The 23,746-nt window shown below is 37.6% G+C and overlaps 1 protein-coding gene across 1 annotated transcript in view; it reads left to right on the top strand.

Annotated features, from left to right (window-relative positions):
• The first annotated feature begins 6,907 nt into the window (after nt 1-6,907).
• The window catches only part of LOC119648010 (acetyl-coenzyme A synthetase), a 29,644-nt gene continuing 12,805 nt past the window's right edge, over nt 6,908-23,746 (top strand). Inside the window, exon 1 of the mRNA XM_038049410.1 lies at nt 6,908-7,218. Coding sequence (XP_037905338.1) covers nt 6,908-7,218 — 311 coding nt within the window. The remainder of the gene's footprint in view (nt 7,219-23,746) is intronic.

The raw sequence follows: 23,746 nt of genomic DNA, 5'->3' as shown, positions 1-23,746 counted from the left end.
CCTAATGTACCCGAGTAAGGAGCCAAAATGTGCATATTTAAAGTGAGTGTGGACTTATTCTTAGAAACTACCCAATCAAAAAATCTGAAAAATTTCAAGGCCTTGCGCTTATATGAAGTTTAGGCCTCAAAATATGTCCCATTCTGATATCTGCTCAAATAAATTTAATGATAGTATTTTAAAAGTTGTTCGGAAAACCCCCTAAAGTTCATCCAACGCCCTGTAAATACCGCAAAGTTTCGTGAGAATCCGACTATTAGTTCCAAGCTATAGCAGTTCAAATTATCAATTTCGCGAGAATTTATTGCATGTTAAACCATGCAAATAAGATGCTGACGTCATTATTAACTAGAATAATTGACATTCAAGTGAAATATTACAGCCTATATATATGAAGAAGCGAATTCTCCTTCTGTCCTTTGCTGCTATTAGGTTAGCCGTTTTTTGTATCTGTTTTAGGTGAATTTCTTCACATTGCTGATAATGCTGAACTTCTAGTGAAGCGTATGGAATTAACTATAATGAATAGAGTACTTTGTAGAGCAAATTATTTGTGTAAATGGCCGCTCAAAAGTGGTCCGTAATTGAATTTTAAATTACTCTGCAAGTGCAACTGACACGCACTCAAAGTTCCTCACATAGGAAAACACAGAACCTTTTATACCTGAAGATGTCAGCTTCCGGTCTCCTGACTTGTTTCAGTTTCGAGTCAATCGCAGCAGGCCATTAACTCAAACTATGACTCCACGAGTGACGAGTGACAATCAGGTTCACCTCGTTTTTGTTGACGACCATAGATGGCATCCTGAACATAATTTCAAAGACGATCACGGAGAGCTTGCCCTTTACCAAATCTTAGTACGTATACCCCCAAGGCAAACCTATAGAAACCGCTCTTTACGAGCCAATTAGCACGGTTGGCCGGTTGTTACACCACAGGCGACTTACCTTAGCTGCCTTCCTGAATATAGAACGAAAATTCAACAACGCTAGCGCCAAAGCTATCAACGAGTTGAAATAATAAAAACTTGCTGTTTCTTATTCGTTGGTGTGGGTATTTATTCTTGCAAATACCGATATTTCGGGAACCACTTGTTCCCTTCATCAGTGCAAACTTGTGGTGATAAATACTTATTGTGTGAATAAATACCCACACCAACGAATAAGAAACAACAAGTTTTTTTTTTTATTATTTCAATTAATAAATCGTTGGAAACACCCCATAATTTCACTCTGACTATCAACGAGTTTCTAACCAGAATAAAATTAGAGGAGTGTCTTACACATTGGATAGTATCTGTGCTAAAAATCAGGATAATCCAATCGAATGAACGAGAGGGACAAGAGGGACATTCCAGGGTGGCGTCATATCTTCGGTGCTCTAGTTGATAGCGATGGGTGAAATTCTGCGGATATGGGACAGGACTCGGTTGATGCTGATTACATTTTGTCATAAAAAGCCTACTTTCTCTTTCTCCGCCGAAAGATTAAATTAGCGCGCAGCCGATACTGGGATGTTTCACTATTTGGGCTGGAATCTCGTAGCTATCATTTAGCCTTAAGCTGGTTCACACTAACAACACGTGCTCATAGTTTACAGATTGTATTTAGCTACATAAAATACTTTGTGAAAAAAATTGAGAAAACGTGGTAGAGTGAAACCTAAGAGGTCACATTCAAAGTTAAAAAATTGTCAAGTAAAAAAAGTATCAGGAGATCGAATAAAATACTTAAATTATGATTTTTTTTGCGTTTTATAAATATTTAGTAAATCAATATCAATGAAGCTGAAAGCATTACTAAATGACCTCAACTTAGTCATGGCATGATAAGGGAACAAATAGTTTTCGAATGGGGTAATGCAATCAAAAAAATTAGTCAAAAATTGAAGATCTTCTATTGTTACATTTCTCGTATGATGGATTGATTTCTTGATTTTCCATTGTCGTTAAACAATTTTTTTATTTTACACTTATCGTATTTCGTGAGCTTTCTCTCGTGCTGTTTTGAAGAAGACTCAGTAAAGAAGGGAGCAACTGGCTCCCGGAATACAGTTTGTGTTAAATTAAAATAATAGTTTGGCCAGAAACGAAATATACTTCCCTTATTTTTTCTCAACTTTTCCCCTATTGATTTAATATCTCAATTTATTTTAATCCTGAATTCACAGCCGATATCTCTAGAACAGTAGCTTAACTAAGAGGTAATGAGCATTCTGTCTAGCCGCGATAATCCTAATGCTCGTCTGTTTTAGGCGTCTCCATATCGTTTCGTTAGCGTACTTATATTTCGAATATTAGCCCACAAATTGTTATCCCTACCGTGATAAGCGAGTAATCTCCTTGTTGAACACAGCACGAAGCTATTTAATTTATTGCATATCACAAATATGTACCTAGACAGTGTAGTTTTTACACGAGTAGTTTCATAACATTTCCTGATAATAAGCGCAACCGCTTTCTAGTAAATAATGTGTAATCGAAGTTTACAAATATACATTTCTCTTTTTGAAAAGCAATTTGAATGTACGTTCTAATTATCACTGCTGAATAGAGTGTAAAAATCGTACAATATTGCGTTTCGTGTTTGTGATCAATATTAGATGCTTTTACTTCTCAATGGGTCAATAAAATCAGCCACAAATTACTCAGCATTACGAATTGTCTTATCTTTTACAAGTGCGATGAGTACCAGTTTCGCTGGTAGCAGATAATGTTGACACTAAAATTTCCACCGACTGTTTCACTACACTAATCTCAGTGAGTGCTTATAGTGGAAAATTAATTTCTTGCAAATACTCCTCCAATCATAAGAGACGATACGGACGGTAAATTTTGGCACCAAGGTCAGGTTTTATCATTGAATGAGAGGAGTGGACTGGGCAACACGATGCAGCCAAATGTCTGAATGTCTGGGTCTCAGTAACACTACCAGTGCCCATCACGTTCTGGGTTCTGTGTGCCATTATATAATCTACACCATACGGGAACATATGGGCAATTGATTGATGGGTGTAAGCTGAGATCATCCGATGTCCATAGAGCGGCTTATAATTGGATGTTTGGGGGACAGTTGATTCCAATCGCACGTGCTAAGAAAACGGAAAAGTCTGTCTATTTTTTCAAGGAAGGGTACAAAGAAATAGTGCGTGCTACTTGTGTAAAAACAGTGATATATGAGGTCAAATCCTTTTATTTTAATAATTAGCGGTTTTTTATTCTCATGCTGCACTTCATATGCGCGAATAAATCCACATCCCCAAAATGCTTAACCTAAAGGAGGGAATTTTCTCTTTGGCAAATTTTTTTTGAAATAACGTAATATTTAAAAAAAGCAGGAAACGTCATATGTTTTATTTATATTTGACCTCCAAATTTTGGCTAAAAAAATTACTCGATATGTCCATACGCTCAAAATATGTTCATTGCTTAAGCTCTTAAGTTTTGGAGCGATAGAATACATTTTCCTGAAGAAGGGACTTCTAATTTGGAGTCTCATTATTGATGTAGTAGACAATTGTGTGGTGTGAAATACCAAGCAGCGGAACTACATATTAAGGCATATCAGTTCTTCCATCCCACTATAGTCCAAAATCGATCCTTGTTCTCTCGAAATCTCCGCCTCCACTATTCTCGGTCAGGCGACTTCATTCTTTACCTTTGAAAACCGAACAGCTTGTAATTCGCATTGTTAATGGCTTGTCCTCATATGTGCCAATGTGTTTAGGGCTGTTGTCAGCCTTGTACCTTGCCGTTGAGTAGGTATCTAGGAATTCTCTTGTCGTTCATCTGTTCTACATGACCAATCTACAAGAGCTTCCGAATTTCGATGTGCATAGGGGTTCCTGGCGGTTTATATAAAAGGTGTAAGTTCCTATTGCATATGGTTCATCATTGGACATCCTTCTTGCCTGGACTTCAAATTAACCTGGGGATACGCCTTGCGAAGGGTATGATTGCCTGTTCTTCAGCCTAACGATACAGTAAGTTTCTAGCTTTGCCCTCTTGTATATTTTTTTTCTCAATATTGGCAGTCGTCGTCGAGGCATTACAGTTGAGCATGTCCTTCCTCCAACCAACTCAATCTATCGAATGCGTCCTTCAATTCTGAAATCCGAGCAGTGATGCGCTGTCTTCGTTAACCGAATTTACCCAGTGTTTTCAACATTTTCCTACCTGTCTTCGTCCTTCTGACCTCCCTTCGAGTACCCTTTTAGATATCCAAATATCGTCCAATTGCTGAATGTAGCCAGCCCATTGCAACTTTCGAAGTTTTATTAATTTGAAGACTTCAGGGTTGTCAAATATTTACAACTCATGGTTGTATCCGATTCGCTATTGGATTCTTCTCTCGAAGGTATTGACCAGTTTTTTTTTAAAATTTGTGTTAGGATCCATGTTTCACATCCATAGCATAGTACAGTTCTTATTATCGTTTTGTGGATTCGGAGCTTTGCTGTCCTGTGTATGCAGCTGGCTTTTACAATCATAAGGACCGAGTAAACGGCCCTATTTGCGTGCTAAGTTCATTGTTTTATTTCCTCAAGTTTATTTTCACTTTTCGTCAGTTGTAAGTCTAATTATACAAAGATGTCTACATTTTATAGATTCTACTCGCCAATCGTTACATTTTGTCTATTGGACGCCATTTTTGTCGTTTGCGTCATAATTGTGTTTTTTTTTTTCATTAACTCGAAGACCAACTTTGTTTGCTTTTTTATCGAAGTTTATAGAAATCTCCTTTACTGATATACCATAAAGTTTATATCGTCCGCATATAGGACTTATAGAGCAGCGTACCTTTTGTGTCCACCTATGACCTGTACTGTACACGGCCATAAGAGAATTCGGTATCCCGACGAAATTAATAAGACTGACTAGGCTGACCCTGGCCAATGTGCGAAGCTAGATAAAAGCAGCAGAATCACCCTTGAGACCATTCAACATCAACCACGGTCTAAGAAAAGGAGATGCCCTATCATGCGATCTCTTCAACCTGGCCCTGGAGAAATTGATTCGCGATGCATACGTAAACGCATCCTCTTCAAGTCCACCAAACTACTGACCTACGCTGACGATATTGACATTATGGGAAGAAAAACCTGAGATGTACAATCTATCTTCATCCAGATCGAGCAGGCGGTGCACATTAATGAAGGCAAGACGAAGTACATAGTGGCAATGTCAGCGCCAAAAACCAAACAACGAACAACATCGTATCGCTACCGTCATAATGAAGATAGGAGACTACAACTTTGAGACCGTTGAAAATTTCTTCTACCTAGGGTCGAAAATCACAACCGATAACACCTAAGACGATGAAATCCGTGCACGGTTGTTGGCTGCCAACAGAGCCTATTTCAGCTTACAAAAACTATTTCGCTAGTCTCACCATGGTGTCAAAGCTCTCACTGTACAAGAACATGATCTTGCCAATCCTCATGTATTCCTCGGACACCTGGGTTCTTTGCGAAAAAAATTGCGAACTTTTGGCCGCATTCGAGAGAAGAATGCTCCGAAGCATTTTTGGCTCCTTACATGAGGATAGACAATTCCGTAGCCTACATAACGATGAAATCTATGAGCGATACCACGATAATGGATAAAATCCGGCTCAACAGGTTGCGGGAGGCGTTTCTCTTAATCTGTATGGATGAGGGTGATCCAACCCGGAAAGTCTATAAGGCCAATATCTATGGTAGAAGAAGAAGACGAGGCAGATCCTGCCTGAGATGGAACGATGGCGTAGGTCAGGACGCCAGACAGCTTTTAGGGATATCGAATATTAAGGCAGGCCTACACCGGATACCGGATGTTGCGCCCTTTGATGATGATACATACAAACGTTGAGAAGAACGTTGGTAAAAACACTATTGAACTATTGAAAAGCAAGAGAAATGTAATTTCGAGATGAGAAAATCATTCAATTTGTGGAGGTAAAGATCTATAAAAAAGTTAAGATAGGAATTTACAATTCTTGTTGATCTATGTAATAATAACTACATTTGGATAAATCATCACAAAGTGAATCCTGAGAAGAAGACAGTATTTATTAGTGTCTCTTACTCTCCATCTATGTGCAATTGAAGATAAAACGGAGCGTGCAAGTCCAGTGAATGTAATTATTACATCTAAATCCACATTAATCCCGAATATTCCTATGGCCTTTCTATCCCTATTTGTATGTATACAACAATCTAAAAGAGGAATTTTCTCAAACAAGTTGAATTTAAGGGATCTGATGTTTTCCGTTTCCAATAGGCGAATTTTCATTCAGCAATTAAAGGTTGTGTGCCCCTCGTTCTTATACTGTTCTACGACTTCCATACAGCACCAAACATGCGCTTTCTTATCTCTACTACTTTGTTTTGGGGGTTGTGCGAAAGCTTTCGTTCCGGACGTCTGCAACAGTGTGATAGTGAGGAATCATACGTTTCATCGGAACATGTGAGGTAGAAAACAACTCGGACGCTGGACTTGTGGAGTGAAGCAGGAAAAAAGCGTTCTCCAAAAAAAAACTAAATGACTTTCCGTTGGCGAAAAAAGTCGCGACAAGTTCTCATATTGCATTCATACTCATGCAAGCTTAGCTCAGTCGGTGGAAAGCATCCAAACCTTTAAATACACTAACTCAAGAGTGGTTAATTTTCAAAGCAAGACTGGTACGCGTTTGAATCGCGCGCGCATAATTCATAAGTGTTTAACACATTTCTCGTTTCCGCGTTTCCGTAATCCGCTCAACATATGTGGTGACCTCTAAAGTGTGGCGGCAGAAATAACAAAGAAAGAACGAATACAATTGGAATCGCTTTCCATGCCCAATTAGAATCCGTCGTAGCCATCGTCGTTAGGGTTGTGAAAAATCGTCGAGATTTTCGTTTATAGTGTTGGAAAATTCGAAAGTGAAAATGCCGTCTGAAAAGTCGATTTATCTTCCGAACGCGACTTTAAGTCGAAATGCATACATTTCTAGTATGGAGGAGTACTTGAAATTCTATCGGGAATCGCTCGACAATCCATCTGAATTCTGGGGTCGGATCGCCAAACAATTTCACTGGGAGACTCCAGCTGATGCGAAGAAGTTTATGCAGTACAACTTCGACCCCACAAAGGGTCCTGTCCAGATTAAGTGGATGGAGGGTGCTTCGACAAATATTTGCTACAATTTGCTAGATAGGAATGTAAAAAATGGATTAGCTGATAATATCGCATTTTATTGGTGAGTGATTTTCAGGGAATTTACATAAATTCAAAGGACCCGCTCGCTTCAAGTAATTCGAATGTTGCCTTTACTACATCATAAAATACATTTTTGCGTATTCAAGTGGCTACAAATTTAGATTTTCTCAAGCATAGACATGTATCGATTTTCTGTTGCCTACGCATGAACTCTTCCGTAATGCTGTAGTGTCTGCCCACTTTACGGTGCACTCGTGTTGCAAGGTCACCACACCACAGTCACCCCTTCTTCCTTCCTTTTGTACTAAAGAAGTGTAAATAAAGTGCGACTGGCCGATGTCATAATATAATTGTGTGCATTGAATCGATTATCACTACAAGGAGTGACTCAATCACTTCACTCTCATTTTTATTATCGCCCAGTGTAGCATCAATTCCAAATGAAATCCTTTGTTGCTCCTGTTTTGCTTACAAACGGACAGAATGTCTGACGTAAGCTTGGGCTTACTGGCAGCGAAAGGAGGAATTGACGATGTCATGTTGTCATGGCTTACATAATAATTGGGGGGAGGAAATCGATAAAGATGGTGCAATGTTTGCAAGGATTGCTCGAGTCCTTGTTAGAATAATTTGATTTTTGTATCCTTTCTACTGTTCAGTCGGCACCTAGACAAATTGGAAAAATTTCAGAAGGAGGTCGATGACAATTTTAATATTCTCACTCTGATGCTTTGAGAATCGACCTGTAATTCTGCAGTGTCTTGATTATGCGTTTCTTGGGAAGAAATTGTTGACATTGTTGAAGAACTGCCATTATAAGCAGATGAAATGAAGCATAAAGAGAAGGATAATTACGAGGGAAGCAAAGAAAGTTTACGTAACAAACCCAATTAAGGGAATTCATTTGGAACTTTTAGTGAATACAGTTGATGAATAAATAGAAACAATGTTCCTTTTGAGCATTCAAACTGTTCTATGGCAGCCTATATGAAGATAAGTGAATAGTTGTAAAAAATAGACCAAATTTGTGTTATAGATTTTTTTTTCTATCAAAACGAAAACTGCAAACGGGTTTCTTAGCCCTTTTTATGAGGTCAAAAGACTCTAGATCAACCAATTCGTTGAGGGAGTAGCATCGTAATGATATTTGTTTCACTACGAAGAACGAGGGAAATTATTTAGTATGCGAATCTCCCTTTTTGATAGTCGCACACTTGCTTATTCAGGAACTGAAAAAATTGCATATAAACATCTGCCAAATATGTGGATCTATTAAAAAGGATCTAGTGGTTTTTACATATTGAATTTTATTCATCAATATACCCTTAAGTGCGCAATCTTCTAAGGGGGTTCTGAGTTAATTTTTTCCTGAAAGTCCTCTTTTCCTTGCTTTTGAAAATTTTCTCCTTTTCACTTGGTCCACTAAATGTGGGTGATCGCTTCCAACTCATTGAATAAAAGGATACAACTCCCTCCTCTGTTTGGTTCTCCACTCATTATCCTTTCTCATTAGGTGTGATATAATCGCCGAAGACTGCCCATTCGAAGGCATTGCTTATCTGTTTTCCGGCTTGAATCAACGTCCAGGTTTCGCTACTGTAACACAAGATTGGCTTTTGATTTTGTCAAGATATTTAAATAATATGTCAGGCCACTAGCCCTCTCATCACTCCTCTTTGTTCTTGTTATGGACACCGTCACACGGGATATCCAACGTCCAGCGCCCTACATACTGCTTTATCCAGATGATGTTTTCCTTCCATCTGAAAGCAAAAATGATCTCGAGCAACTTGTCCAAAAAAGGAATGATCGCCTCATGCAGTACGGTCTCAGATTGAAACAGGTAGAATCACTGTCAGCGGCAGTGATCTGCCCAGAACTGAGCGATTTAAATACCTCCGATCAACGCTATCAGCCAATGGAGAACTGCGTTATGAAATTGCTTCACGCATTAACGCAACCTAGATGAAGTAGCGTTCCACAGCTGGTACTCTTTGTGATCGACGTATGAATGAACGTCTCAAATTTAAAATTTTCCGCAATGTCGTCCGTCCTGTCGCCCTCTATGGTTCTAAGTATTGGCCAACTATAAAAGGCAATGAACGGCGTGTTGCGGTAATGTAGATGAAGATGTTGCGTTGGACTAGTGGCGTGACACGTTTTGATCACATTCGAAATGAGGATATCCGCGATCGTTATGGGGTTGCACCGATCGTGGAAAAATTGCGAAAGAGGCGTCTTCGATTATGTGGTCACGCAATTCGTGCTTACGAGAATTCACTTGTCAAGATTGGTCTGAACATCGACGTCGATGGTAAGCTACCAAAAGGCAGACTGAAACAACGGTGGCTTGATACTCTGGATGGGGATTTAAAAGCCTCGAGATTGCACCCAGATCAGGCATTCGATAGAGCCAAATGGCGAAACCGAATGCCTGCTTGTGAACGGGACAAAGGCTGAAGAAAAACAAGAAGAAGAAGGCCACTATCCGGAATGACGTATACAACAATGCATCGGAACCAATTTATGTCTATCTTCCTGGTGATTAACTTGCGGAGAGGTAGCTTTCGAACTGGGGGTATGCCGCTCCCGAAATATATATACGTTGAAACAGAAAATTGTAGTTTTGGGGAAAGTTACTCCTTTGCCTATTAATTATAGGGTGGACTAAAAGCATCGGAGAAAAATTTAATTATATGACCTTTTTCAAAGTACGAACCATTTTCCCTCCATACAGTTCCCTCCCCCCACCAGTGCGCAGTTCTGTTTGACTTCAAACAGAAATTCTAGGAGAATAAAGAATCCGGGAAAATACAGAATTATATTAGGAAAGAAAAGGAAATATGATAAAGGCTGCATGTACGCGCAAAGAAGATACTCAATATCTAGAGCCACTCGCAAAAGGCGCGATGATCTATAATGAGCGTTTAAGAAAAGTGTTAAAAATTAAATTAAAATTCTCTAAATTTATTTCTTCCTCCAAATATGCATATTTTCAAGTCTTAAGTCTTTCAAAATCGAATAACGAGAAAGAACTTAGTGAAGGGAAAATTCGAAGTTGACTTTAATTAGACTAGACTAGACTTTAATTAGTAGACACCCCGCACTGAAGAAGGGAACAAATAGCTCTCGAAATATCGGAATTTGCTAAATAAAAATTACTGCTAGCGACGAAGACGGCGTTGCCTTTCATTTCTTTAATTTTTAGCTTGGTTTGCTGGATTTCGTCAGGGATCCAATTTTTAAATGACAAAAGAAGTACAGATTTGAAGATGTAATTTGGGTTTAAAAAGTGACATGTTTACCATAGCTGACACTATCTCTTCCTTCAATGAAATTTAGCTTTAAGGCGATTGTCTACTTTCAGGACGTTCGACGTCTGTTGGCTTCAGTTCATACGGAACCCAATTTCCGACCTTTCGGATCATTCCCATTGCTTTTAAACGGTGGGAAATGGCTTGCTGAGTGACTCCAAGCGTTTTTCCAAGTTCTTCTTGCGTTTGAGATAGATCTTGGTCGAGCAATGCCTCTAATTCTTCATCTTCAATAATTGTTGGCCGTCCGGCGCGCTCTTCGTCTTCCAAGTCAAAATTGCCACTTTTAAACCGTCCAAACCACCTCTGGCACGTTCGTTCAGATAGAGCATGGTCACCATAAACTTCCACTAAAATGCGATGACTTTCGGTTGCTTTTTTCTTCATATTGAAATAATGAAGTAGAACTCCCCGCAAAAACACATTATTTGGTACAAAATTGGCCATTTTCGTTGATGAAAAAAGTATTGTTGTTTACACTTCAATTAAATAATTTATACTGACATTGGTGCCTATTGACAGTAGCTTTCCAATGAATGTTTGGAAATGTGGATCAATGGAATAAAAAACAAGCTACGCCATCTATTGTGAAAACCGACAGAACTTATTTGTAGGCCTTATAATATTATTCTTGTTGGTTTGTCCGTTGTGTAGCATTAAGTGTGATCATGATAATGAAATTAAAACATACTTTTATTCGAAATAAATATGGACAATAAGAGAGGCTGTGTGGTTGCCCAGTGATCCAGTCAATGGAGGAAAAATTAACTTGTCTTAACGGAGGAAATTTGTAGGTGTCAGACTTCTGGAGGTTTAGTTAAGGAAGTTGAGGTTAGATTCCTTATTCATCACTACGAACAGCTTAATAGGTAGAAGAAGTATTTCACAATAATTCTAAAATTTATCACATTTTTGACTGGTCTCTTACAAATAAAACTGAAATCCGATAAAATCACCCATTGTTGCTTTAGTCAACATAAATCTAGTAGGGCGGGGAATTTCGCAATATTGGAATATGCAATAATAAATTTAACATTTTTCCCCAGCAACGATTTTATGATGATTATAAAGCAATGTGTCAGATTCTTTTCACAGGTTCATTATCGGAAAAATATTTACCTCGAAGAAGGTTTTTTTTTAGTACCACCGGAATTCACATTAGGCGTTACAAGTCTTATGATTGTGCAATCACCTTAGGCAATCTTCACGTGATTGTGCCTCTGCCTACATAATTTATGAAATCCATGGTCCCTATGAATGCATATTGAGGATCAAAAAAATTGTTTTTTTTTTTTCACAAACGGGATAGAACACATCTCTTAGCGGGTATTCAGCAAAGTTAGGTGATTGTTAGGTGATCCGCGCAAGGGTAATATTGCAGAGGGGCTCATACTTATTCAATCAATTTTTTGTTTGAGAATTGAGTGGTCCTGAATTCCCCATCCATTTGGTGGCGGAGTGCATCCTAGCGCACAAACCACTCTTTTTGGGTAAGTTAAGTGCACGTATTGTATCAATAGAAACCTTGTTAAAATCAGTTCAATGTCTCCGTGTCTGTCAGATGCACCTTTCTCAGAAACGACGGTACCAATTGATACGAAATTTGGTGAGATGGCGGAACATGCCTACACATGCAGTGAGTTATATCCTTTTAGATTGAGTTTAAAGGGGGAGATTCTCATACATGCAAAAGAAATGTTTGACATTTTTTCCACCAAATATCAGTATGTGGGATTTAATTAGTACTTTCAAACGCCGGCCTTAGTTTTGAAAATTGTTGGAAAGGCGAGGAGTGTGGGGACTAGAGATTGATTATTTCTTTCACGGACCTGTTTTATGCGGAATACCCAATCGAAAATCTATACCAATATCTATTCAAATTAATGTAACAGCTATTATGTTTTCGAGAATTGCTTAGAACCGTCCCTTAAGTTAATCCTCCATTTGTAGTCATGAAGACTTATGAAACATGATATCGCCAAGTTATTTTTTAATAACAAAGTTACACTAGGTCAAAGTATTCTTTTCTATGTGAATTTACCGTAACCCAAAATGCTGAATATCAATATCACACTAAAGTGAGGAGACTGACACGCTAAATGCGTATATGTACATTACGGACTATGTATAATACAAATGGAATTGTTCTTCACTTAAATATACTTACACAAGAAATAGACAAAATTTTTCATATCTGAAGCGTTGAACTTCCACATTTCGTCTTGTTTAAGGCAACTTATCAGACGCTGTCTCACTGCTTCTCTGCGAAGTTTCATAACTGTTGTTAACACTGAATATATTAAGGGGTTAGTCACTGTAGGAATTTTTAAAAGCAAATCTTTTGTTTTTTTCTGAAAGAATACCCTCACACCTTAAGAATGGGATGTTCAAAGGATAAAGATGGAGAAAATGTCTAAACTTTTGGCGCAAGCACCCTTTGCTCGATGCGAACATACCGAAAACTTCATATGTGGGATTTTCAAAAAAGAAAGCGTCGTTGCAAAAAGTTGTGCAGCCGTCATTTGCTTTTGCATTGCTTTAAAAAAAAAATAATTTATACAGATTATTTATTAGGCCATTACTGTGGCCCAACCCCTTAATTTAAAATCTCGACACGGGTATGAACTATATCGAACCAGACGCAACAACTTATTTCTTCGTCCTTTCGTCGCTTTCTGTAATATGTAACTCAAGTTTTGTCAAATAGAACAATTAAAGTTGCACCCATATATTGCCTCAACTATGCGAAAAGTTCGCATTTTCATTGATTTAATGCATTTTTGAGAGAATTTTTATGAAACCTAAGGTAACATTTTCAGAAGTACCCCCAAAAGTCTAGCCATTTGCATACAAGCATTTATGAAATGCATGTCGAGTAGGAGCGATCTGCAGTAGTTACGAGCATTTAAAACAGAAAGGAATATTTATTCATTTCGAATTGTAAAAAAAAAACAATTCTTATTGCTTAGAGTGACTTCCAAGACAAAACGCGAATATTCAGTTATTACATTTTTAATTCGTTTTACCTTCTCGAAACAAGTGCTTTTTGGGCTTAATCAAGCGTCCATAATCTTCATAAGTCAATCAAAAGTATTTTTTTAATGTTATATAGAGGTCATCCGTAAAATGGGAACAACCTCCTTGCTAAGCGAATGACGTAAATACGAATCGTGGATATTGAAAATATACTATTTACTTGTTATTGTCAGGCATTTCGTCAAACACATAAAACAAGTTAAGTATTAATGACGCTTGGGGTCTCATTTTGTTCTCAGTTATGTCGGGGAATTTACTTCAACTTCCATCTTGTTATATTGCAACTGCAGTCCCGGAATTCATAATTTATGGCTTTGAACCGAAAATCCAATCGAAAATCTCCATAAATGCATCTGATCAGGTTTATCGGTTGAGATTTTTGTGTTTTCTTGAATTCGTTAATCATTATAAAGTGCATTCTTTTGTATCTTGCTATTATCGTTGTCCCTCCCGAATAAAAAACAATAAAGTTTTTAATTCTAATTTTTAGTTTTATCTTATTTTCACTATGACAATTACCTTTTCATTTTGAACATTTTAAGCAAAATTCAAATGAATATATTATGTATTTCCGGGCGGATAAGTAAATATTTCAAATGGTGTTAAAAATATTAAAGTATTCCACTGGCCTTGAGGAACAAAATAAATTAATTAAAGAAACACTGGTACGTTGTAAAAATTTAAATTAATATTAAAATTAGAAGCAAAATTCATGGAAAGTAAAAAAGCAGAAACATTGAAAATTTTATTGTTTGAAAAGAGAAGTTGATTCTACGTTGGTAACTATCATCAAAAATTGGAGATTTTCTTGGGTTTTTCATGGTTCCCCTTCTTATTGTTATTTTTTTTTATTTCTCTTATCAACTTTTTGTTTTAAAATTGCAAATCATCGATGGAAAATAACAACTTCCTTGGTATCATAGAACAATGAAAGCGATATTATAACTTGATTTCAGATGGCAATCGACAATTTCACCAGAAAATCTCTTGGTATATCTATCTAAATGTAATGGAAGCAGCGAAACAGTTGCTCACTGGATATCTTATCCAGTCGCGCGATCTCAGGTGGCCAATTGAAAGCCACTTCACCCGCGTACGTGTTTGTACTCACCTGATGTGATTACGAATCGCTCTTTGGATTAGTACATGGTCAAAATCACACTTTAGGCCAACGACAGACTAGTCTGGGCCTGATGATCATTAACTAATATTATCAGACAGAACTATGACTAATTAGAGATGTTATCAGTAAGAGTGGCTTGAACTCACGTCGTGATAATGGAACTCACCATTTACATACATAGGACTGGAGATAAACCAATTTCACTCTATTTCATTCGATTGCGATATTGCCCTCATGATGAAATTATGAAGATTTGATCTATAAATATGATTTGGAGTGCGTTTTGCCTATTTATGATATTTGATGCGTACTAATAATAGCACCGATTGTTACTGTTCGCGGTTTCATGGAACTGGAGAATGCTACTGATTGCAAACATTAAAATAATTTAATGTCTTTCTCTCCATTTACCACGCCAGAAACGACTGGATGTTTCTTGAAATGAGATAAATCTTTACATGCGACATATAATTTATATATTTACGCATGTCCGAATTATGGAAAATTTTGTGAATTCTCACATGTTGAAACTTTCCTAAGGAGTCAGAGGTGAGTTTATATTACCAGAAATTTAAGCTCCGTCTGCAAACAATTGGGTAGACCACGGTGTGAAATGCGAAGCTTGATGCATCAAGTGCAAAATATTCTGCTGTTCTTTTTAATAAGTATTATAGATTCCAGTGCAATTGGTTTTAAATATATATGTATATGTTGGCAAAGATGCTACCGTCAAAAAATTTCGGTATATTACCATATTGACTTATTAATAAAATGTCAAGTTTCATGATGATATCAAAAGAATTTGGGGAGGTTTCCTGTTTGATCTCGAAGATGAGACAATTTCATCACAATTATTTAAATATATAATTAAATTATTTAAAATAATTTACCAAATATTGGAATAACTAATTTGCATTTTGGGGCTTAATTTTTAGAAGTAAGAATTACTATTGCATTCTTCTTCTTCAGTTTCCAAGCGAACCACATTCGAGTTATTTAGTTTAATATGAAGGACTTCGGGAAAATCCTTAAAATAAATAACGCAGAATTGATTGTGCTAGTCAATTAGGCAGACAGACAGAAAATGAGCCAATTTTAATTGGGTTTTAATTTGGAGTTAGGAACGAAAAATAATTTAGTTTGGGCAGCTTTTTAGCACCACATAGCCGACCCCGCTTGTGAACGGGACAAAGGCTGAAGAAAAAAAAAGAAGGACCACAAAATTTCATTTATTTAAAAAGTTCCCGAACTGAAAGGCAAAATAAGACTCACGGCCATTTTAAGCGAACAAAGTTCTCACTGGTCCTCACTGCTGTACCATTTCGATTTCCGGTATGTTTGAGGCAGATGAAGGGTACTATACTATATTTTTGAAATTTAAACAGTTATATCTTGACCTTGAGCTGAGAAAAGCACAGGGAGCAATCACACGAAGCGCACAAATTTTATCAACAAGTCAGCAGGATGACACAAAGAGGGAAATCTGATTTCCGACAGAAGGAGCATATTGGAGCGATGGGTTGAGTATTTTGATGAACTGTTCAACGACCAAAATATCGGCGAGTCGCCATCTGAAGACGACGGATAAATGATGCCACCACCAAGCATAGAAGAAACATTCCGTGCAATTCATCGGCTTAAAAACCATAAGTCGCCAGGAGCCGATGGAATTACAGCCGAATTGGTTAAATATGGAGGCGACCAAGTAATTCATCAACTGATGCTTACAGCATGGGACAGAAAATCAATACTTAACGACTGGCAACGAGGCATTATCTGGCTCATACATAAAAAGGGATATATCACGCAGTGCAGCAAATATAGAGGTATCTCGTTGCTGAATACCATCTATAAGATATTCTCCTCTATCTTGCTAGGCCGGACAGCCCCATACGCCCAGAATATCATTAGCCCATACCAAAGAGGGTTCACTCTAGGGAAATCAGCAACAGATCAGATTTTCTCTCTGCGGCAGGCAATGCAAAAATTGTCGGAATATGGACATCAGTTGCATTATCTTTTCATCGACTTTAAAGCCGCCTAGGACAGCATAGCCATGGTAAAACTATACACGGCCATGAGAGAATTCGGTATCCTAACGAAATTGATAAAACTGACTAGGTTGACCCTGACCAATGTGCGAGGCCAGATAAAAGCAGCAGGATCACTCTCGAGACCATTCAAAATCAACAACGGTCAAAGACAAAGGGATGCCCTATCATTCGTCCTCTTCGACCTGGTCGTGGAGAAAGTGATTCGCGATCCCGATGTAAATGCGAGAGGCACCACCCTCTTCAAAGAACGAACAACATCGAATCGCACTGGTCAAACGAAAACAATGAAGATAGGAGACTATAACTTTGAGACCGTTAAAAATTTTTCCTATTTAGGGTCGAAAATCACAACCGATAACAGCTATGACGATCAAATCCACGCACGGTTATTGGCTGCCAACAGAGCCTATTTCAGCTTACAAAAACGGTTTCGCTCGAAACGTCTCACCATAGGGTCAAAGCTTTTACTGCACAAGGCTACGATTTGGCCAATCCTTATGTATTCCTGGGAGACTTGGGTTCTTAGCAAAAAAAAAAGGCGAACTCTTAGCCGCGTTAGAGAAAAGAATCCTCTGAAGAACTTTTGGCCCATACATGAGGATAGACGATTCCGTAGCCTACATAACGACGAAATCTATGAGAGATATCATGACCGTCAAGTTGTGGATAAAATCCGGCTCAATAGGTTATGGTGGGCGGGTCACTTAATCTGTATGGATGAAGATGATCCAGCCCGGACAGTCTATAAGGGCAATATCTATAGTAGAAAAAGAAGACGAGACAGACCCTGCCTGAGATGGAGCGATGGCATAGGTCAGGACGCTAGACAGATTTTAAGGATATCGAATGGGTGGACCTCGGAGCAAAACCAGGGTGTCTGGAGTTCCTTATTAAGGCAATCTTAGCCTCGATACCGGTTTTTGTGCCGTTGATGATGATGATGATTATTATTATCGGTGAGAGGGGTATTGTGATGCATAGATACTAAAAACGGCAGATTGATTTTTTTTATGCGGATTTTTCCGTTAAGTAGTTTCTGAGAACCGATCCTTGATTTATAATTGCAATTGACCAGAACATGTCAGCATGGTATATGGTAGCGATAATGCTAGATAAGACCTAGTGGTATCTATTACCAGCTGTTAGAACCATTGAAATAGGTTTGTTGGCGATTTCACTGGATAATATAGAAGGGTTATTTAAAAGAAATTGGCAAATATAATTTTGGGCTTTTTCTTGTGTTATGTAAGCTTTATTCTGTGAAAATTTTTGAGCGTGAAATTTGCCACTTGGATATTACCTAGGCGAGTTTTTGAACACGGTCACGGGCACGTCTGTCGTTCGCAAAGAGATATTCATTAAAGGCTTGGAAGGATTTGTTGAAAGTTCTTTTGCCAGGCGAAAATATGTTGGCAACAAGCAAACCATTCGACAGAACAGGTGACATAAGTGAGAAGGGGAACGTTGACGATTTCTAACACAAAGGTTTTTTAAAGGAAGCTGGAACACTGCGAGAACGTTTATTACTATTAGAAAAGTAGCTATACTATCCTTTGAGCATTTCAAAGCATGGGTGGCATCCATCTAGTGATCCTAAAGGAGGGCATAGAGCATCTAGAGCAACTTCTAGGAAATATTTTTCCAGCATCTCTTGGTCTGGGCTAAGTGCCAGCATCTTGCTAGAAGGTTAAGGTATGGCCTACCTTAGTCTTCTGGATCTGGAAAACGACTGCTCAAATATAAAGAACTTCACATAAATCAATTTAACATCATTCTAGCTCAAATGTTTGGAGAGTCTGGTTGGGCATCACATTCTTGAAATGGCGCGGAAAAAGCGCATGTATGAACCTGTTAAATGAAAATTAACATGTTTACCAGTACGGAAAGTCTTATTAGTTTGCTCTTCATTCCTTGGTTTTAAACATAGAGGACGCAACTTTGAAATGCGAGTACCCGGTGGAGGTATTCGTGGGTATTTAAGAGGATTTTGATTCTGCGCCTTTCCGACAACTTTGTGATACCCCAGAGCATGTGGTGTCGCTAATACTTTTGTTTAGTGAAGTTACCCTATGTTAACGCAGAGATTGCTATGCGTCGAAGTGGGTGTTGATCGCTACCTGGCAACAAAAGGAACGAAGGGTTGACCCATGAAAGTGACACAGACGTGTCGCTATGCTAGCTGTCGATTGAGACCTCAGGACGGTGTGTAAAATGTACAACACGCCATTGAAGGCTCCCGTAGGCTTGGGGTCAAATACCAGAAGTGTTGACGTTCCAGCATGACAACGACTTCCAAACACGTGCCCAAATTTATTGTTAGGCAATGCAATCAGCTGACTTAAGGGGGTCATCCCCTGTGAGGGGTAGGAGGAAATTTGCACGGCAACCTTAAGTCGTAGAAGCTCTAAAGAGTTCAGCATCTAGGCGATGAAAACAATCTGGTACAGCTTCAAAGACGCCCTCAATTTAAGAAGAGAAGCTATTCATTGTAGAACAAGTCCACAAATGATAAAAGGACAGAACACCCAGCACATAGGCAAACGTACAACATCTTCAAAATCTGCAATCAGCCATAATTTGGGGCGCATTGACAGAACTTCTGTGATGCAAATTGGACGCTTCGAGTTATGAAGCAAATCTGACTTAATATTGATGCAAGACCAATTTTCCGAATGTCATCACGTATAAAGGAAAAGCCTCCTTACTAATCAGATCTCAACCTCAGGGCAATAGGGTCTGTGGTCGATTTTAGAGGGGAGGGCATGTGCTAAAAGTGTTAGTGAAGCAATTACTTCGTCGGGAGCGGAAACGACTGTCGAGGATCTGAGGCCTAACATAAAAAATTTCAAGTTTCGTTTGAACTTATGTATCGCTATTGGAGGAAACCACTCGGAACCTGCTGAACATGTTATTATTTAATGCTTATATTGTCGCTATTGCTGTTTTATTATAAATTTATAGAAGTTTTATTAGCACCGTTGGTGCATGCTTTCGAAAATAGAATTGTACTGTGGTGTTTGGGAGAAACCACACCTCCGTTACTGTATTATAGTCAAAAAACTACCACGGGGTTCATTTCCCTTTGCCAGTCGTTTCTTTTTCGAATTGAAATCCAGGTTGGTCAGAAGACATTTTCGAACATTAGTTACAATACAAATCTCTATTACCAAGTTGGTTACATAGTGTTCCAATATACTGACTCTACCTATGTAAATAGGTGAAATTAACTTGGAATATATTAGAATTCTGGGAAAAGCGTGCAAAGTTTCCTAGTTCATGCATAATAGCTGAAACCCGCAACGAAAGATTGACTGAAGGCTGAATCCTAATCCTAAAAATTGAATAATTTTGGAATTCTTTCTATATTTATTATGTAATCCTGCTTTCAATTTTTCGGTCCTCCTATGCGGGTAGTGAAGCCAACTTTCAGCTCAATAACACTAAGTCTTACCCTGATGTAAAATTTAAGGCAATCTAAATGAAATATAGCGCAAAGACTTTCATGGCTATTGGAAGTCTTTGCGCTATATAGAAATTTCTATATGGTGAAAGCCAAGTTTAACTTCAGCACCTAATTTGCAACACGTTTCATTTATATATGTGAGTACATGCACGGGAATTTACTATGTGCATGGTTACCTCACCTTCCAGTAGAACTATGTATGTAATTGTTTTAAATTTCAAATTTTCACTTGAGTACAATAAATCGTTGATTTTGAATGACTTGCATACTTGGACGTTTTTGTAGTAATTTGTTGGCATAATAAAAGCGGAACTATTTTATAGGTTTACGGCATTTTAAAAAATATTGTAGTTACACAATTATGGCTATTAGGTCGCCGCACTTTCAGATAATATATGTCATTTTGTTGTTATGTGTAATTGTTGTAATGCGAAAGTTTTGTTTCAAGCAGTTTATCAAAAAATATATGATGCCAAATCCAGAGTGTTCTTTTTAATTTAATTACATTAAAAAGAGTTACTTAAAATAAGCGATAAAAAAGTGATCATAAATATTACCACCCATGCAAAAAAAATATCGCCAAAGTCGTATACTTGAGAGTATCAAAAACATAAATAAACGGTGGAATACAATATTTTTGAAAGGGACATGTTTAATAAACGTTTGTTTCTACAACATTAATTTCTCGAATAAATTCATTTAGCTTGTGATATGTAAACTTCTTTCCCTCGTACAATGGCCAATGGAAAATCCAATACATCTTCTTGTCGCAATAAAAACAGCAACATTAATTGTTACCATTGCTATAATATATCAAATTATTATGTCTCATTGGCACCATGATGTGTTGAAAATGCTATAAACTATCCTCTTGCAAGAAACATCGTAAAGAATACTGCAAAGAGACAAAAAAAATCACTTAACTTATATTCAATGTGCAATAAATCGTGCTTATTAAACCGTAGTACATTAAACCTGGTGAAAGAAAAAATACAAAAATTTATATTTTCTCCCCAGTTCCCATTATTTAATTCTTTTGGGGATATTCCAATTTGGGTATGAGGTCAGAAAATGAATAGATTAGACATTGTTGCATTTGCAATTTCGTTGGATAGGTTTTGGGCTATGGTGGCAGCAGATTTTCAATATGCGGTTTTGAGAAAAATGCATTTATTTGTGAATTTTAGCCATAAAATCTTAACTGACCATTAATCTGCTCTACCTAGTCCATAAACCTTAGGTTCCTTCAAGAAACACATATACAGCCTTCGCTTCAATTCTTGTTCTTTTAGCGAAGTCATTCGAACGGCGATTGTTTAATACTATAATTTCCGAAGCACTCCGAATAGCAAAAAATCACTTTGCCCATATATTCTACACTATGTCTAGATACAAATGATGCCAAAAAAAATTCGATTTCGCGGATCCGACACACGTGATGACCCCCTTAAGTTGATAATGTCGTGATGAGATCAGTTAGCACCCAGGGAAATTTCAAACTTGAAGAAAGTTTACTTTTTTACTTTGTGCATAATGGGTTGCTTTAGTGTAACATGCAGTGCAAATACAATATCAACTTTTAGGTACGGATGTAATATATACTGTAAATTTTTAAGCTGTTCTAATTATCCTATTTACATCTATGCCGACAGTGAGGTTTAAGGTAATAAATCCCATTATGAAAATTAACAATAGAAAATAAAGTGAATTGGGGTGTTTACTATCAAGTCCATCTTTGTCGGTTCGCCTGTAAACAGGGCAATTTCCATATAAAGCTGCGTTGCAATTTCAAACATAGTTTAAGGTCGTTTGAAGAAAAACTGAATGGTGCAGGTTTAACTCATAAAAATTGGGAAAATAGAGCACAACGCAATATCTCATCCAAGAGAGCTGCTTGAACGTTTTGTAGAGCTAAAAATCTTCTGCTTTACCCCCTTCCGAGGTTGGGTCATTTCTCATCAACTTTGGTGTTCAAGGTAATTTTAGCTATCTGAGTGTAATTATGCGATGTTTCCAGCGACTTGTTAGGACTGATGAAGGGAACAAGTGGTTCCTGAAATATCGGGAACAAGTGGTTCCTGAAATATCGGTATTATCGGGGTGAGATACGGAGTGATTCTGATGTACATACTTGTCATATTTTAAATTTTGCTCTTCAAATCTCGGAAGAGCAGTTTAATCGAACACATGAGTTCGTCTGATACTATCTCACATTGTTGCTTGTTTATGAACGTAGCCGTCAACTTCAACGACTAGGATTATCCTGAATTAAAACCTGTTTAACTCCTCCTTGTTTATGTCGGCTATTACTTCGGAAATCATGACTATGGGGCGTCATTGATGTTATGTAGTCTTGCGTTGTCATTTGCTTCATTAACACTGTACACATAATACTCAAGGGGATCACAGTCAGGACTAGATGATGGCCACAAATTCGGAGAAAATACTTGGAGAGGTTGCTGTGAGATCAAACCTGAGTCTTCCTCGCCTTGTGTACGAGTAATAGGTCCTACTGTAAGATGTAAACGGCATCCCAACCATCAACAAGATGTGAACGTATCTGTTGATGTGAATCTTTAGGGCTATATTAAAGATATAAAATTGTATGACATCTTCTTTCCCTTCCTCGGTCAGAGGAAACTTTTTGATTTTTTTTCTTTTGAAATTTTCTGATAACCTAGTAGAATTGCAATTTTCTTTCTCTACATAGAAGATTACCTTAAGCAATCTCCCAGTGCGAAGTGGTACAAAGATGGACAATTTTCGGTTCGCTTCCGCTTCATAATAATGCAGGTTGAAATATGCTTACCTCATAATGGTAGTTGAGGACATGATCTAAAATCAGGTTAAGCTAGCTGCTACGTTCAAATGCTACAGGATGAAGTTTTATTAACATATTTCAAGAGGAATACTGCTTTTTTCAAAGATTGCGCTTCGAGATGTCTATTCTTATTTATCTCTTCCTCCTTTAGAAGTAACTGTGTTTTTTGATAGCAAAACCTTATTAGAATCGATTCGATGTCTGTCTGTCTGTTACATCCGATTTACTCCGTAACGACTAAACCAATTGTCACGAAATCTGGTGAGAACGTGTAGTCTGTGAATCCCTTACATACAACGGATGGCATTATTTTACACTGGGTTTAAGCGGGTGCTCCCCATTCATGTAAAAGGAGGTGGACATTTTTTTTATAGAATATAGTCGTGTTGGGTATCAAAGGACTCAACCAGTAGTTTTCAAAATTGATGTGATATTTTCCATACTAGGTGAAAATGTGTGCTCAAAAAGTGTAACAGATCGCGTTCTCAGAACCTATCCAACCGAAAAATTTGAAAAAAATCACAATCCTTACGAAATCCAGTCCTTAAAGTACATCCCATTCCGATATCTGCTTAAATTAAGTTAATAATAGTATATTACCATATTTTAGAAGTTCACCGGAAAACACCCTTTATGTTCATCGTAGAAGTACAAAATTTGGAAAGGTTATAAGTAATAACATAATAGACTATTTTGGAAAGTTTGATAAAAATCCAACTATTTATTAGCAAAGATATGAAAGGTTAAAATTGTGTAT

Source organism: Hermetia illucens, chromosome 2 (genome assembly GCF_905115235.1).
Source record: "Hermetia illucens chromosome 2, iHerIll2.2.curated.20191125, whole genome shotgun sequence".
NCBI classification, from domain to species: domain Eukaryota; kingdom Metazoa; phylum Arthropoda; class Insecta; order Diptera; family Stratiomyidae; genus Hermetia; species Hermetia illucens.
Note: the sequence above shows the minus strand (reverse complement) of the source record. Positions and strands in the feature narration are given on the sequence as shown.